Raw genomic sequence first — 15,896 nt, forward strand, 5'->3', positions numbered from 1 at the left:
TTTATATTTAAGTGTTCAAGATGCAAGTCCTTTGCAGCCACAATTCTCAAGACCAATCTGATTGTAATTTAGCTTCACAATTTGGAGAGAAAATCTCAATGTAATCAACACCTCCGGCCCTTTCGTTGAAAAGTAACCTTGTCAATCAATCTGGCTTTGTAGCCCTTCTTGTCATCATGTTCTTCTTTGTAATAACTCGATCAATTTGGCAATCTGATTCCATCATTACCCTTGCCCACTATATTCAAAGCTTCATAATCAGCTAGAGATACCTGATTCGATCATTACCCTTGCCCACTATATTCAAAGCTTCATAATCAGCTAGATAAACCTTCTCAAAATCACCATTAGTACATATAGTTCTCCATGATTTCTCGATGTGGTGTGGATCCAAAAGATGCCCTAGAGTCTAGATTGTCAACACTTAAAAATTAGAGCATCACCAAATGTTTCAGCATTTTATTGAGCCGGATATTGTTTATTTTGGTCCCACTATAATATCTTAACTTAGTTATTTTGACTAGCAGGATGAAAATGCTCTTATTTAGTTTGCAGCGACTTCTAATTAGTACTGTCTATATATATTACCAAAAATTCTTCTTGGTTCGGTCATTCTTATTCAAAATTAACGTTAAATAAATGATGCAAGAGGTCGTCATTTTCATTCGCCAGAGAGAGAAGCACATGCATGAATTTAATATACTTGATTATAAACCAATCCAATTCCAACTTATCCAGAAAATGATTTCCACACTAAAAAATCCGAAGTATATAATTAAAAAAAGCCATATAAATTAATTATAATCATCATAAAAGAAATTCCCACCAATTATTTAATTTCATAATAGGCAGATTGCTATGTTAACCACAAAATTTACATACCTGAAAAGAAAAGGGGCTCACTAAATTAAACCAAACCAAAACTCTCTAAAACCCTTTAGGCTCTCTGTCCTTCGAAACCGCAGGCTTCTCGGCCATGGCGAGGCAGTACTTGGCAATCTCTCTGAACTTGGGCACGCTCCTAAGGTCCACCTTGGTACCGTCCTTCAGAGTGATGACAATGTCGCCCCACTCACCGATGAAACGTGGCACTACCTGGACGTCCTTGATCACATTGTACGAAAAATCACTCCTATCCTGACCCGTCAATCCAGAAATAACTGTCACCCGCAGGTTGGTGAACCTGTACCTCAAAGTGAAGGCCCTTGAAACCGCTGCCAAAGTCAAGGGTAGCCAAAACAGAGTGAAACCCAGAAGAAGGTTGGCTAGAAGATCACCGTAGTGGGCTCCACCGTCGAAGAATATGGTCTCTTCGCTGGGCCTTTTGGAGGTGGAGGCGGGGATGGTGGGCTTGTTGGTTGGGGAGGAGACGTGGAGCTTGGTTATTGGTCTGTGGTTTTTGGAAGCGAAGCCAGGGATGGGCAGTTTGGAGAAGAAGTGGAGGGATTGGTGCGTCTGAGAGGTGGTGGTGCCGGTGGTTGCGGTGGTGGGTGAGAGACTTGGGGTCGTGGAGGCGGCCATTGGGGTTATCCGTTGGAAGAGGAGGAGAAGGAGAGTGGTAGCGTGGTCGGTAGCTGAAAGAGTGCTATATTCAGTTTTCTGTGTTTCTATTGGCTGGAGAGGGAAGGTGGGGGCCACTATGGAAGCTATTAGCTATGCCTTTACTGGGCAACATTTTGCCACGTGGCGAGCTCAAATCTCACCAGGGGCTCATGTGGTTGGAGTCTCAGCAGAATCCAGAATGGTAGACACTAAGGCCCAAACCTTTTTGGGCTGAAAAGGAGCTTTAACCAGAACTTCATTACAATGTTCTGTTGTTAACTAAAAGCCAGCCGTTTAATTCGAAAATGCAAAGAGCAATTTTTTTTATTTTTTTTTATTTATTTTTTATTTTTTTTATTTTATGGAGTTTCTATGGGTAAGAGTGACAGGTTTGAATCGTATTAAAATCTGTGTATAAAATTATATAATTCAATTATAATTAATCTATTTAATTAAACAGGTTAAATCTGTCAGTTTTAATCTGCTAATTTCTGATTGAGTTCGTGTCAAATTTGTGAGTAGTATAAAAAATTGTCTGTCCTATTCATGGTTTTGCAGAAATTTTCAACCCAATTCATCATTATTTTCAAGACTAAAAGATAAAGTTAAAAAAAATATATATTAAAAATATAACTAAATATTAAATATTAATTAAAAAATCAAAATGTTAATCTTCCAAATTGAATGAGGGGCGAGGAGATCAAATGCCCCCGCTCCGCCCTTGCTTTATGGGTTTGAATAGAGTTGGGTTGTTTTTATTTGGGCCTGAATTATAACGCTGATTCGAACCATCCATCTTCAATGGAATTAGCAATGATTTGGACCTTCATTCAATTATTTAAGTTTATTATTAACTAAATGATTTGCATATTTAGGCCCCAAACATAAGAAAAAACCCACGCACATATTGAAATCATTATTGAAAATGAACTCCATATGTCAAACAATATTATGAAAACGAAGTGTTCCATATCCCGAATACATCAAACTAAAAAATAATTCGGGTGTGGGGGCGGTACAAGTTGTAGAAAGTGTACTAAAATTGGATAAGACAAAAAAAATACATTAAACAAAATAAAACATATATAATATGGCAACTTGATCCAAGTTCATCGAATTGGAATAAATTCAATCAAACCAACCGGATGGTGATGGATGTTTGAAATTCTTAAACCAAACTATTGCATGAACCTGGGAAAACAGCATCCTAGGCACCTAGCTAAATCCTTCGGGTTGGTTCTAGTTGGTCAAGTTCATCAGATTGTCGGTTGTTTCTTAAAAAATAAAAAGGTGAAAGTATATATATTCCCTCAAACTACATTCTCATTGTCAATATCTTTTTCAAATTATTAATTGTGTCAATGTCCCCCTTAAACTACCAAAAATTGTTAATATTCTCCTCCTTCATAAAATTAAAAAAAAAAAAAAAAAATCTTATTATTATAAAAAAAAACTATATATATGTATATATAAAGAAAAATATATTTAAAAACCGGTTTTTCATTTTTTTTTTTTGTTTTTAATTTTGTTCTTATATATATATATATATACACTATTTTTTTTTTAAAAAAAAAAATCGTTTTTATATTATTTTTAAAAATTTTCATTTGTTCATTTTTTTTCAATTTTCCTTCTAACTTTTTATAGTTTTTTTTTTTTTTTTTTTTTTTTTTTTTTTTTTTTTTATTGAACTTACAATAACATTTCTGTCTTATTGAAAAACTTTTAATGTCGTTATTTTTGTCTTTTTGTTAGTCTTTAGGGTGGGGTGGGGGGCGACACTCACATTTTTTGGTAGTTTTGGGGGACATTGACAAATTAATAGTTGGGTAGTAATTTGAGAGGGTTACATGTACTTTCTCAAAAAAAAAACAATCAAACTCAACCATGTATGAGGGGTATAGCGGCTTTAATTTTCAAAGACCGAGGCCAAACCGGCTTCATATGCAACTTGAAAATATATATATATATATATATATATATATATATTTATAGTCTTTAACTACCTCGTTATTTGTAATGTTAATTAATCAATGTTTTAATTTTTGTAATGTCTCATCAATATGTTAATGGTGGTTGCAATGTCTCCCTTCTCACTCAAAATAACAAAAATATCACTTTTAGCTTCTTTTATTTTTATTTTTTCTTCAAAAAATATTATACAAGGTATTTTTGTCATTTTGAATTGCGGAACGAGAACATTGCAATCTCAATGATAAATTAGGGAGACATTGGAAAATTTGAAACAGTAGAGGAGACATTTTCAAATGAAATAGGATTCTCTCGATTTCAAAAGAAATGGATACTGTTTATTTATTAATCATGGTACGTTTAACCATGAATATAAAGTTCCTTAGTCTAAACTTATAAAGCAAGAAATGATATCGTCTGAGTAGGTAGAGAAGCATATATATATATAAGGTGATGCTTTCTCTTCAAGATATAAGAGGTTGACCTTAGGCGTAAGATTTTGGGTTCAAACTCATGACTCAACGGGCAATTTGTACAGCTAAGCAAGTTAGGTTGTAGACTTAAGAATTTGGTTTCAAATGCTTAATTTAGCAGATCGTATAAGAAACCCCGGCCCTGTGAAGAAAACAACTGGTCAGAAATGATTGGATCATATCATTTGAGAAGGAAAAGAAGAACCTTAATAGACTGGCCGGTGGCCTCTCGTTGATGAATTAATGCGCACGCTAGCTATACTGCTTTTCCGGTTGTCCACAAACAAAAGATTCATTCGACTTAATTAACCAAACACTCAAAAGATACGTATCAGAATTTTGTGGTAGCGATACGGTTGTACACTGTTGGAAATATATATAGAAATATAGAGAAAATATGAAAGGCAAAATAAAATTAAGACTTAAACGCTCGATCATAACGACGATATCTTTAGAACGTACGTATTTAGTCCCCTTTCAAGACTAGTGCGCTAGCTCTAAGGGTATATGACAAAATAGTCTCCATGATACAATGAAGTCCAAAATGCTACGTACCTACTCTGAATATAACACTTTCCCTATAATAACAAGAAACACCCTTATAGAGAATTGTACAAAAGAAATTGTCAATGACTCAATTGACAATGTTTCTCCAAACTATAAAAAATTGTCAATGTTCCCTAATAACGAAAATACCTTAATAAAATAAAATAAAAATACATAAAATTGGAAAAAGAACTTAAAACTTAAAAAAAGAAAAAGAAATTTGTAAAAACCAAGGGTGAACAAATTTAAAAATTAAAAGGAAAATTATAATTTTTATTTTTATTTTAAATAAAAAAATCGTTTTATAAATAATAATTTTCGATCGTTTTTTTCTTTCAAAAAACTTAAAACTTAAAACTTAAAAATTTATTTTTTTATAATTTATAGGGTTTTTTTTTTTTACTGAAAAAATTCTAAGGTTATTTTTGTCTTTTTTGCTGAGGCTTTGGAGAGAACATTTTTTGATAACTTGGGAGAGGGGAGGACATTGTTAATTAGATGGTAATTTAAAGGTTACGTAGACTTTTTCCAAAGAAATTTGTAGGAGACGGTAAGAAAGAAACTACATGGTTGTGTTTTTAGCATGACATAAAAGTCATATTTATAGTGATTTTCGACCATTGAATTAATGGCCACAAATTTGTAACCACCAAACCTAACTTGACTCCTTAATGTATAGCATATCTGTAACCACAAAAAACTTTAAATAACATATTTAAAATCTCTTTTGTAACCATCAAATCTTTAAATCGATCTCTTTTGTAACCCCCAAATCCTTAATTAAATAAAATAAATTTCATAATTATTCGAAATAAATAAATAATTTTATTTATTTATTTATTAAATAAATCTAACACACACAACCCACACTCATGTTACAGTGCAACTTGTTTATATATATCGAGAATTATATAATGCAATAATACGTACATTAGTGTTTATCTTACTGCCTGTCACATGTTGACATGGTTTTATGGTCACATGCAATAATAGCAAACATGTATATATGCTGGGAATTCTGTTAATTATTTGGGTAAATATCATAATCCAATTACCTAATCCAATTAATTATAGGTGTTTAACTTGAAGTACTAAGACAGACACAGTGCACGTGGCCACATAACCAGCTAATCTTCACTAAAAATAGTTAATTTGCCACTACACAATTTTAAATTGAGAATATACGTTGGCGTCCAAATTAAACTGTCATCAAAAGGCCAAATATTCTCTTATTTAAACCATCATCACATGATCCCGTAAATAATATTATTAATTAAAATAAAAGATAATTAATTAGGGCGCCGCAGTTTAACATGATTGATCTTCTTTTCGTTGGCGTCAACTTTGATTAATAGATGTTCATATAAAGATAACTAGCTAGCTATAGGGTCTTTGCTTATCATATGCACTAGTTGTACGTTGCATCTACTACGATCTGTAAAATCTATAACCCTTGCCTTCCAGATTCTGTGCCGGGTTAATTAGATTTACATTTCTCACTGATTTCCAGAGTTATATCATATACGATGGGTGAAAATATAAACCAGACTTCTAAATAATACTTAGAATGTGGGTTGAATAGGTGTATGTCAATATAACGAGAAATTTAAAATTGAGGAACCACATACACAAACATTTACATAATATAATGAAAGCAATATAACAATCAACACAAGAATTTGGTGACGAAGTGAAAAATTTTTGAACTCAATGCAAAGACAAAAAATACTCTAAAGTAGCCAACCCAAAAATCAATTCACTATAAAATAATAAGAATTACAAGAAGTTCACACTCACAAAATCTTTGAAGTTGACCATCTGTTGCAAAAGACAAGTGACCCATTTGAGTTCTACTGTAGTAGTCCCCTCAGAACTTTTGAACAATTATTCTATTTGATTTCATTAAATTCGTTAAAACTCCGATCAACTTCAATGATTGACAAATAGTTAGTTTTCATGGTTTAAAAATAACAAACTTTAAGAGAGATAAATCTTGATATTTCTAAGAACAAAAGCTCTCTCTTAGCACATTGAATTTTAGGCTTAGAAATCCATAAAAAATCGTGCATAGAAAGTCTCTTAAATAAACTTCAGAAACCAAGTCATAATCAAACTGGGAAAACGGTGTTCTTTTAAAAAATAAGGCAGCGTATGAACGAGCCATTCCCTCGTTCGTACGAGACTAATTAAGTTTACTTGTGTGACATGTCCGTACAAGTTGCGGACGAGATTCCAGATTAGCAACTCTGGAGCTCTTCTAAAACTATGCTCTTGTACGTATGCTTTGCAGTAGAGATTGCCCGACGAGCATCTTTGTGAATCTTCAAAAGTTTAGCTCATATGTACGCTCTATAGATGATGTTACAGACGAGCTTTTGTGGATCTTTTCAAAAATAATTCATTCGGACGAGCTACAAACGAGGCAATTTGTCCTTCATCAAAACACCTAGTTCAAGGCCACATATAATTACACCAAGCAAATTTCGTAGACACAAATAACAAAATAAATAATTTTGATCAAATTAAGCCAATAAAAAACTAACAATGGGGACTCTTCAAAAACTTCTTTTCTCTCTCATCCAGAAACTCTTCAGAATGTATGCGTTCACCCGGAGGGGTGGCCAAAGCCTCCCCTCCCGGCGCTGGCTTTTCCACCTAGTCTTTATGGGCTAGTGTGGCTTTTGTTCACCTCACTTGTTCCAGTGGTAGGTGCTGTTTGTTCTCCCAACCTCTGGGTTATGGAGTGTTTTGGTCCTCTCGGTTAGATCCGGTGGAGGTTGTTGGTCTCCTAGCTTTTCGGGGCTATGGAGCTTGGTTATTTGCTTTGTAGTTGTGTTATGTTGCAGATCATATCTTTTGAGACGTCCAAGGAGGAGTGACCGTTTTGTAATTTTTCGGACCATTTTTTGAGTAGATCTAAGCTGATACGCCGAAAATATTGCGACACGTTCCCCTTTTGGTTGCTCGCCGTCAGCTTCTGATTCCATCGCCTCAACTATCAGTGATTTTGGACCTCAATGTTCGGAGCGTGGCTTGCACGCGTCTTGGTTGGGGCTATGTGTGAGGCCCATGATCAATTTTTTCCGGCCGGGTTGTGGGTGTTTTCGGATCTGCTGGAGTTTCGGCTACAGAAAGGGACTCCCGGGGTGGCGCATGTTCTACACGTGCCAGCGCCGGGGTGGTTTTTCCGTCCTTGCTGGCTTGAAGTTGTGTTTTTGCTTGTGTTTTTTACAATGTACCTTTGTAATTCTTAGACATTATGGGGATCTGATGTGTGTTCTTTGTAATGTTTGTTTATGATCTAAGTAGCTGTTGCTTTGTATATTCTCGATCTTTATCACAGCCTACCGTTGGTAGCTGCTTTAAGTCAGGATTTTCCTGATTTAGTGGGTGAAGATTCCTCATCTTTAGTCATTGTGATGGCCTTCGGGCAGATGAGATTTCGCCTTCGTGCATTGTATTAGCCTTCTGTGCCTCTGTAAGCGCTGGGTTTTGGCCAAGTGTATTCCCCTTTGAGACTCTTTTTAGTAATGAAGGTTCTTACTTGTGTCAAAAAAAAAAAAAAAAAACTAACAATGAGAATCACTCATGACTTATTTTTTATTTTGTTTTTGCAAATCTTTCCAATATAAAGTATGGATCACTATCTAGTATCTACTCTCGCTTCTTTTGTTTGTGGATCAATTAGTAGCCTCCGATGACAATGTAGTTTTGAACTTTATCACTCTAAAAGAAAAATATGTATAAATCATGAATTATTAAGAATGTGTAATTTATTTAATAAACTCTTATAACTATCATACAGACATGATGACGCAGTAGTAAACTTAGCTCTTAAATCAACTATTCAAAAGATAGATAGAGATAATTGTATATAAATCAAGAAAAATGTTGTATTTTTTATTTATTATTATTTTGAGAAGGAAAATAGTTGTTTTCCTTTGTCAAAAGACCAAAATGTCAATTGTTTGGCAAACCATTTTAACTCCCCTCTATTTATTTTCACTTTTCTCAAAAAACACATTCTAACTTTTTTATATTTTTTATATCACATCAATCATTTTTTAATTATTATTCAAATAAAAAAATTCACTACAAAACAAAATATTTTTATTTTTTTATAAAATATTCTTAAATTTTATATCACATCAATTATTTATTACACGACACATAAATATTATTAAAAAAACAACTATTTATCAAACACAACTATTCACGTAATTTGGGGTACGTGAAAAAATTCTGACAGTTATACAGAATCCACCCAGGTTGAACGGGTCATGAAGAAGCCGCCAGAAATTGGCCAGATTCGACTAGCCAGTGGCTACCGATGCATCAGTCCGACAGACGGGGGCCCGGGCCGGTCCTGATCCAATAACTATGCATGAATATCACACCGATGGAACAGCTTTGATTACATTTGAAATATTAATTTTTATATGTGTCACTGCAGAAAGCCGTGTAAAAATCGACATGTGTTACAGAGGCTGTACAATGTGAAAGAGGCAAAAGGACACTGCGTAAAAGGAGAAGTCGGTGACAGTGGGTTCACATGAAAACTACCGACGTCCCCTTCACGAGAATGGCCATTTCCCAAGCCCTGGAGCCCAACTCCCCCCTCATTTTCTTCCACTCTTCATCTGTTTGTCTTCTTCCTCCTCCTTGGAATGTGTGCTCGATTCTCTCTCTCTCCTCTCTCTGTATTTTTATATACTTTTTATTTAACTTTGAGTAGATTTTGTTCACCGTTGGTGCTGACAATGATGAAATCAGCAAAAGCCCAGCACTCGCCAGCATTTTCGTTTGACAGACAGAGACATGATTCCCAAACAAGAAAGAAAATAAAAATGTAAGGAAGGAATCCCTCTTCATTTCATGGCCCGTGCTACAACTGCGACCAGTCACTGGCTAATATAATTTCACTCTCTGAATTTTGAGAAACATTTCTGAAAGTATAGGAAACTTGGTATATAACTTGGAGACGCATTACCTCTTTATTCCTCCTGAAAATTCAACTTGCTATATTTTACTTTATACATTCTACGTACCAAAACGTGGTTTAATTCAAAAGCATAAAAGAAACATGGTAATTAATTAATAAAGATTATACTCCAATAACGACAATATCTGGGTTCAATATTTCAATTGAAATGTTGTTGCTCCAACCACGGCCAGAAGGCGGATTGATCATCCATGCCACAGAACATGTTGCTTAAGCTTTCTTCTTTGACAATTTGATCCATCTTCTGGCATTGGAGGTGATCAGGTCTTGATGAGTTTTGGAAGAGTTGAGCCACATGACCTGGAGGCCTAATAGAGGATGGAAAGAATGGTCTGCTGGTTGGATGAGTGGATAAAGGACTATCGATGGCTGGTGTCCTTGAGATATCCAACTTGATCTCCGAGCTGTTCTCGCTTCTGTTGCTGCAGGAACCCTCTGTTTCTTTATTGAGGTTGATAGATTCTGTTGGCTCTCTATTTTTTAGTGCCAATATCTGTAGCAATTAAAATTGACCAGTTAAGTTAAAGCATGCAAACGTGTTACTTCTTCAGATTCCCCTACTGTAAATTTAGGATATATGGAAGCTAGCCCAGATTGGTGGTCTGAGAGATCTCTCCTTTTAGATATGATCATTACCCTTTATCCCCAAACTATGATCAATCAATACATCAAATATCATACGAAAAGGAAGCTTTTTAAAAAGCAATTATTGGTTCTAGTAGATCTCCAGCAGAAGTAAAGGTTCTGAAAAATCATGATGCAAGAAAAAGTCAAAAAGCATTATCAATCTTTGTTAGGGGGGGAAAAAGATCCCGATTTCCAAATCCCATGCAGAACTTGAAGTATTCTTATAAATTTCACTACATCAACAAGCTAAGAACCCCAGCAGGAAACATAAAATGTTGAAAATAAGAAAAATTAAAAGAAAGAGAGAACACTTAAAACTAACCTCTGCTTGAAGTTTTTGGTTCTGAGCTTGGAGTGCATCGTTGTCTGCTTTGACTGCTTCAAACTGTCTCTTAAGAAGATCGTAGTCTTTCTCCAACTGCTTGGTCTTCCACCTTGCCCTCCTGTTTTGGAACCAAATAGCAATCTGTCTTGGCTGAAGACCTAGAGCCCTAGCCAACTGCATTTTCCTCTCTGGCTCAAGCTTATTCCCCAACTCAAAGTTCTTCTCAAGTGTCTTCACCTGTTCCATGTTAAGCCTCCTCTTCTTCTCCCCTACCTGTGACCCATCATCAGACAAATCATCCTCCCCATTACCTTCTTCTCCCAATTCAACACCTGAAAATGATAGGGATCTCTTCCCTAAGAAGGATGCCACCCCTGCATCAACAAAACCATTTGAAGCTAGCCCATGTACTAATATTTTATATTTGTGTGTGTATGAGAGAGAGAGAGAGAGAGAGAGAGAGAGAGAGAGAGAGAGAGAGAGAGAGAGAGAGAGAGAGAGTACCATGAAAGTCTTGAGGTGTACATGAGGGTAGGATTGGATTGAGAGAAGAGGAATGCTGATTGGCATCTTCATGAGGGGCATGTAGCATGAAATTTGCTGAGAAGAAGGCCATCCCATTGCTAGTCATAATCTAGGCTTGTGCCACCAATTTTAAAAGCTTCTCTGATAATCTGGCTGTCATGTTGAAAGAGAGAAAGAAGATTGAAGATGCACTAGGTGGACAAAGTTTAGTGTAGGAAAAGGAAAAGCGAGACTTAATATATCAAATAAAATCCTCTGCTAGAATTAAAAGAAATTTGAATTTCTGCAATAGGAAGGAGATGCAGTATGATTGGTATGATGGCTGGCTTATATACCTTATCAGCTTCTAGGAGAGTTTATTATTCTTGTATATATAAATTGGAAGAGAGAGAGGAGAGAGAAAAAGAAGAGAGGAAGATCGAAGTTAATGATTCTATAGTTCCACTTCTCATCATATGAAGAGTGATTTCTCTTTTTATATGTGACTTTGTTTTAGAAAAATAAAGAAAACCATATTCCCTGTAGGACATGCATACTATTGTACAATATAATTTTTTAAAACATATCTGATGAAACAGCGACAATATTTTTAAACAAAAGAGTAAAAAATATGGCAATGAGATTCAAAATAAAGGGGGAAATTAATGTGCTCAACCATGTACGTCAGTCAATATAATTTGTAAGAAAATGCTGTTATTTTCATTAATTCTTAGGGGACAAGCAGTGGTGTTATTCTTAACAAAGACAGTTGTCTAAAAATATAAATTTGAAAATGGGAAGCAGGCACTTTTAAAGTGGTTTGATTCCATTGGTAAAGGAAAGAAAATGGGGTTCATATTTTATGTTGCTTTAATATTATTGTGAGCTGTAGAGTTGAGAGGAAAAAGAAATGGTAGCTCCTGAAGAATATCTAATTAACAAGTAAACTATAGCTTTCAGATGGGCTGGTGGTGATGTATAGAACGAAAGAGTGGTAAGATTGTGTATGAATGTTTTTATGTTGTCTTAGTTTTGTGAAGAAACAGGTTACTTAAGAAAAAAGAGAAATGAGTTGGCTGTTTCTTTAGGTACAGAGGGGGAGAGAGAGAAAAAGAAGGGGCAGGAATCTAGGGGATGGGTCCAATGGGGGGGGCAGGGTTTGCTACCTAACCCACCAACAGGTATCGTGCACTGCGACGAAACTCTTTCCCATCATCCATTATCCTTTCTGGCTTTCCCATTCAGCTTCAGCCCGCCCCTGTAGCTCTGCGTTTGTACGTGTGTGTGTGTGCATGTAATGAAAGAGAGAGGACTTTAAAAAGCCCAAGCAAGGCTGTGTTAACCCTACCACTGCTTCTCCTTTTCGTCTTTCTAACCCGATTTCTACGTTCGTCTCCATCCCCACTGCTCCGATCTCTTTTCTGCCGTGTCACCCCCTTTGGCCTTCTTCATGTCCTATCCTCTTCCCCCTACTTTTTCTACTCCCCCTTGGGTTAACTTTGTCACCATCAATCAATAATCATCTAAGAGATAATTAACTAATCACATATCGTCGTCATCACCAGGCCCCGTTGCTTTCTCATCCTACGAACGAACCTAGCTCACCATTTTACTTGAGCCAATAGTCTAGATCAGGTCAACCATGGAATACTAACCTTTCATTTTATTGACCTGAGCGACGTGTCAATGCCCATCCAACCTTGAATTTTGTTCGAGTGGATTAAATATGTATAAATAATATTTCTCAAAATAAAACTGTCTAGCAAGCGATAGACACTATCAAATACCAATAAACTTAGATTCACTTTCAAAAAATGTTTTGAGAGAAAATGAATGCTCATGGCTTATAAACTTCAGAAGTCAGAAAATCCTGACAATATTGTAGAACTCTTTATATGCCCTTCACATGTGACATTATGGTCAAACACATGGACACCAATAAGAAAAAAATTGTCGAACAACGTAAAAAACCTCCACGTAAACTCAATAAACTAAGAATGAAATGTGAATATAGTATATCTATAGGTACTCTTATATAAATTTGCTACTTTTTAGGGTATTTTATATATATATATATATATATTGAAGACAAAAGTCAAAATTTATTGATCGAAATAAGAACCTTGCTAAGCAAGGACAATTGAATGAATGTGGGGAGGTATTTTCTCAATCCAACACTAATCTAAGAAGAACCATAAAGAAGACTTAGCTAAAAAATGAACTGCTTGGTTAGCACATCGACAAACATGCTGCACCTTAGCTGAGTTAAACTCTTGCAATCGGACTTGAGCATCCTCAATAACATGGCCATAACGACTCCAACATGGATCCTCTGTGCTCAGGGCGAAGACTAGTAATTACATTGAATCCCCTTCAAAGTTCACTTGAGAGAAATCCAACTTCCTGCACAGAAGAACCGCACGCCAAGCCGCCATGACCTTTGTAGTACGTATTTGCATCAAGATTTTATTACTTACAAAACGTTGGAGTAAGCGAGATAATTGCAATTAGTGGGATTAGTTTTGTAACTGTTTTTTTTTTTCTTTTTGGCAACCCTTTCTCATATTTAAGGTGAATTTTTATTTTTATTTTTGAGTTGTAATAAAAAAATGATTGATGTGATATAAAGTAAAAAAAATTTATATGAAAAAGAAAAAAAAAAATTTGTAGTGAGTTTTTTTTTTATTATTTAAATAGTAATAAAAATGTGTTAATATGATATAAAAAAAATGAGAAAAATTAAAATATTTTGAAGTTTTATGTTTTTTTTAAAAAATATAAAAATAAGGGAAGGAAAGAAGATTGCGAAACGGGGCATAAAATGAGCAATGGGAGTAGCTTTCACAATTTGTCTACTTTAAAATAAAAAGAAAGAGAGAGGTAGGGTTCACATCGGGACAGTACAAAAGTTAAAAAGTTACCATTCTAGAATGTAGTCTTCCCTTTTAACAGATGTCGTAATAATCAGAAGCGGGTCAAGTTTGATGATGTTTTTCCCTCTTCTCTCATTTTCACTCTCTTAACCGTTTCCCATCATAAATAGAAATAAAGCGGCACGCAGGGTCGATGACAAGACCTCAAATTCCAACACACGGCCCCATGCTATCTAATTTACCCACAAACCTATATATATTATATATATATATATATTCACGCCTTCTCTCATTTAAAGATTGGATTAGATAATTAGATAATGCGAAATATTTTATATCAAATTTATTTCCATATATAATTTTTATACAAATTATTTTATATAATTTTTTTTTAAATTCTTATTTTTTTATGCAATTTATTTGCTAGCCTATATTCCAATCAGTCTTTCAACTGATTGAACGTTTAATTAGAATACACAATTTCTAATAGTAAAAGGCTAAAAGCCAATCAGCATCGTTCGTCAATCCAATTTTTTGTCTTCGACGAGGACATGATATGTATAATTTTTTTTTTTTTTTTCGAACTAGATTAATTAGTTTTTAGAAAGTATCCCATTTTCAACGTACTCGTAAGGGTTAAATGCTTAAACTAGGATAAGACTTAAGAAATTAAAAATAATAATAATAAAAACTTCTTAATTTTTTTTTTAATTTTTGTTTTTTTGTAACGCATGCATGTCCATGGGATAGGGGGTGTCAATGTCAAGGTGGCGTTTGTGGATTTTGATGGAGAAGTATCAAAAGAGAAGTAAAGGGACCCACCAATCTGTAAAAATGGTGTTGATGGGACAGGGGAGGGGCCCCACAAGAAAAGAAATGGTGCTTTTAATATTGGGACAAAGACAAGGTAGTCTCAGCAGCATCACATGACTTTTATTAGTTGGAAGCTGAAGGGTGCCCCACTGGAATGGGGTGGATCCATGTTCCTTCACCCCTGCTTCCCATTTTTTTAATATTCTCCTTTTTCTCAAAATATTAGATAAGACGTAGAAAAATAACTAAATAATAATAAAAATTATTAAAGAAATAAAAAATAAAAGAAAAAAAAAAATAAAAACTAAAAAAAAGGAGATGAATCTTCTCCTCCACATGCTCTCTCATGCTTCTGGGGTGTTCAGCTTACTCTGAATCCATGTGCATTCTTTGCTTGACGTCATCACCTCTCCTCTTCTTCTTTATAATATATTTTAAGGATTTCCTTCCGGGCAAGGAGATATGCATTGATGGTGATTCGTCAACCACTCGTCCAGTTACGTTTTCTCGCTGATTGTCATGGTGGAAACTACTTTTCTTTTCCTTTTTTCTTTAAGGAAAAAGAATTCAAATTTGTTCTCTAGTTTTCGTGCTATATATTTTCATCTAATCTTTTAGTTTTTAATTTCGACAATTAGGTCTTTTATTTTTATCTTGATTTCAAATAGAACTATAACGCCCCCACTTAAATAATATTAACAATTCAAATTTATTCTCTAGTTTTCGTGCGATTTTAGTTTAATTTTCAAGTTTTTTTTTTTTTTTTTTTTTTAAATTTTTTTATCTTGATTTCAAATAGACTATAACGCCCTTACTTAAATAATATTACGTCATACGTTTTGCTTAGGTAGACTATTAGGACGGTTTGAGATTGTCCAGATGCCTTTCCCAATTATTATTATTATTATTATTATTTTTTTCAGTTACCTAAAATTCTGATGGTATTTGCAGGAATTATTCTTAAGTGTTTAAAAATTCTATTTTATCCCACTTTTGAGATTTGAGACTATGAAATGATAAGGGTACCACATCTTTTATTAAAAGATAAGTATCAAAATGATGTGAAATTTATTTATTAGTAACTCGTACCGATGCTAGAAAGGGAGAGAAATGACTAGTAACCTAGCGGTTAATTAAGTGGGGGTGATATGCTTAATAAAACCCGACAGTAATATGTATATTCTTAGCACCTTGATGCTAGAAAGGGAGAGAAAAAAATT

General features: G+C 34.5%; 2 protein-coding genes across 2 annotated transcripts; both read right to left on the minus strand.

Annotated features, from left to right (window-relative positions):
- Window positions 1-772: 772 nt before the first annotated feature.
- Window positions 773-1,582, minus strand: LOC133858446 (uncharacterized). Its single transcript, XM_062293915.1, has one exon. It carries the CDS (start codon window positions 1,519-1,521, stop codon window positions 928-930), a length of 594 nt encoding a protein of 197 aa, XP_062149899.1. The 5' UTR covers window positions 1,522-1,582; the 3' UTR covers window positions 773-927.
- A 7,913-nt stretch (window positions 1,583-9,495) lies between these two features.
- On the minus strand, window positions 9,496-11,454 carry LOC133868310 (homeobox-leucine zipper protein ATHB-13-like). The gene is made up of 4 exons (XM_062305142.1): window positions 11,347-11,454; window positions 10,991-11,164; window positions 10,484-10,860; window positions 9,496-10,027 (listed from the first exon to the last, which is right to left on the minus strand). The coding sequence occupies exons 2-4, from the start codon at window positions 11,115-11,117 to the stop codon at window positions 9,674-9,676; spliced, it is 858 nt and encodes a 285-aa protein (XP_062161126.1). The 5' UTR covers window positions 11,118-11,164; window positions 11,347-11,454; the 3' UTR covers window positions 9,496-9,673.
- Window positions 11,455-15,896: the final 4,442 nt, after the last annotated feature.

This window comes from Alnus glutinosa, chromosome 1 (genome assembly GCF_958979055.1).
Source record: "Alnus glutinosa chromosome 1, dhAlnGlut1.1, whole genome shotgun sequence".
In the NCBI taxonomy this organism is placed as follows: Eukaryota; Viridiplantae; Streptophyta; class Magnoliopsida; order Fagales; family Betulaceae; genus Alnus; species Alnus glutinosa.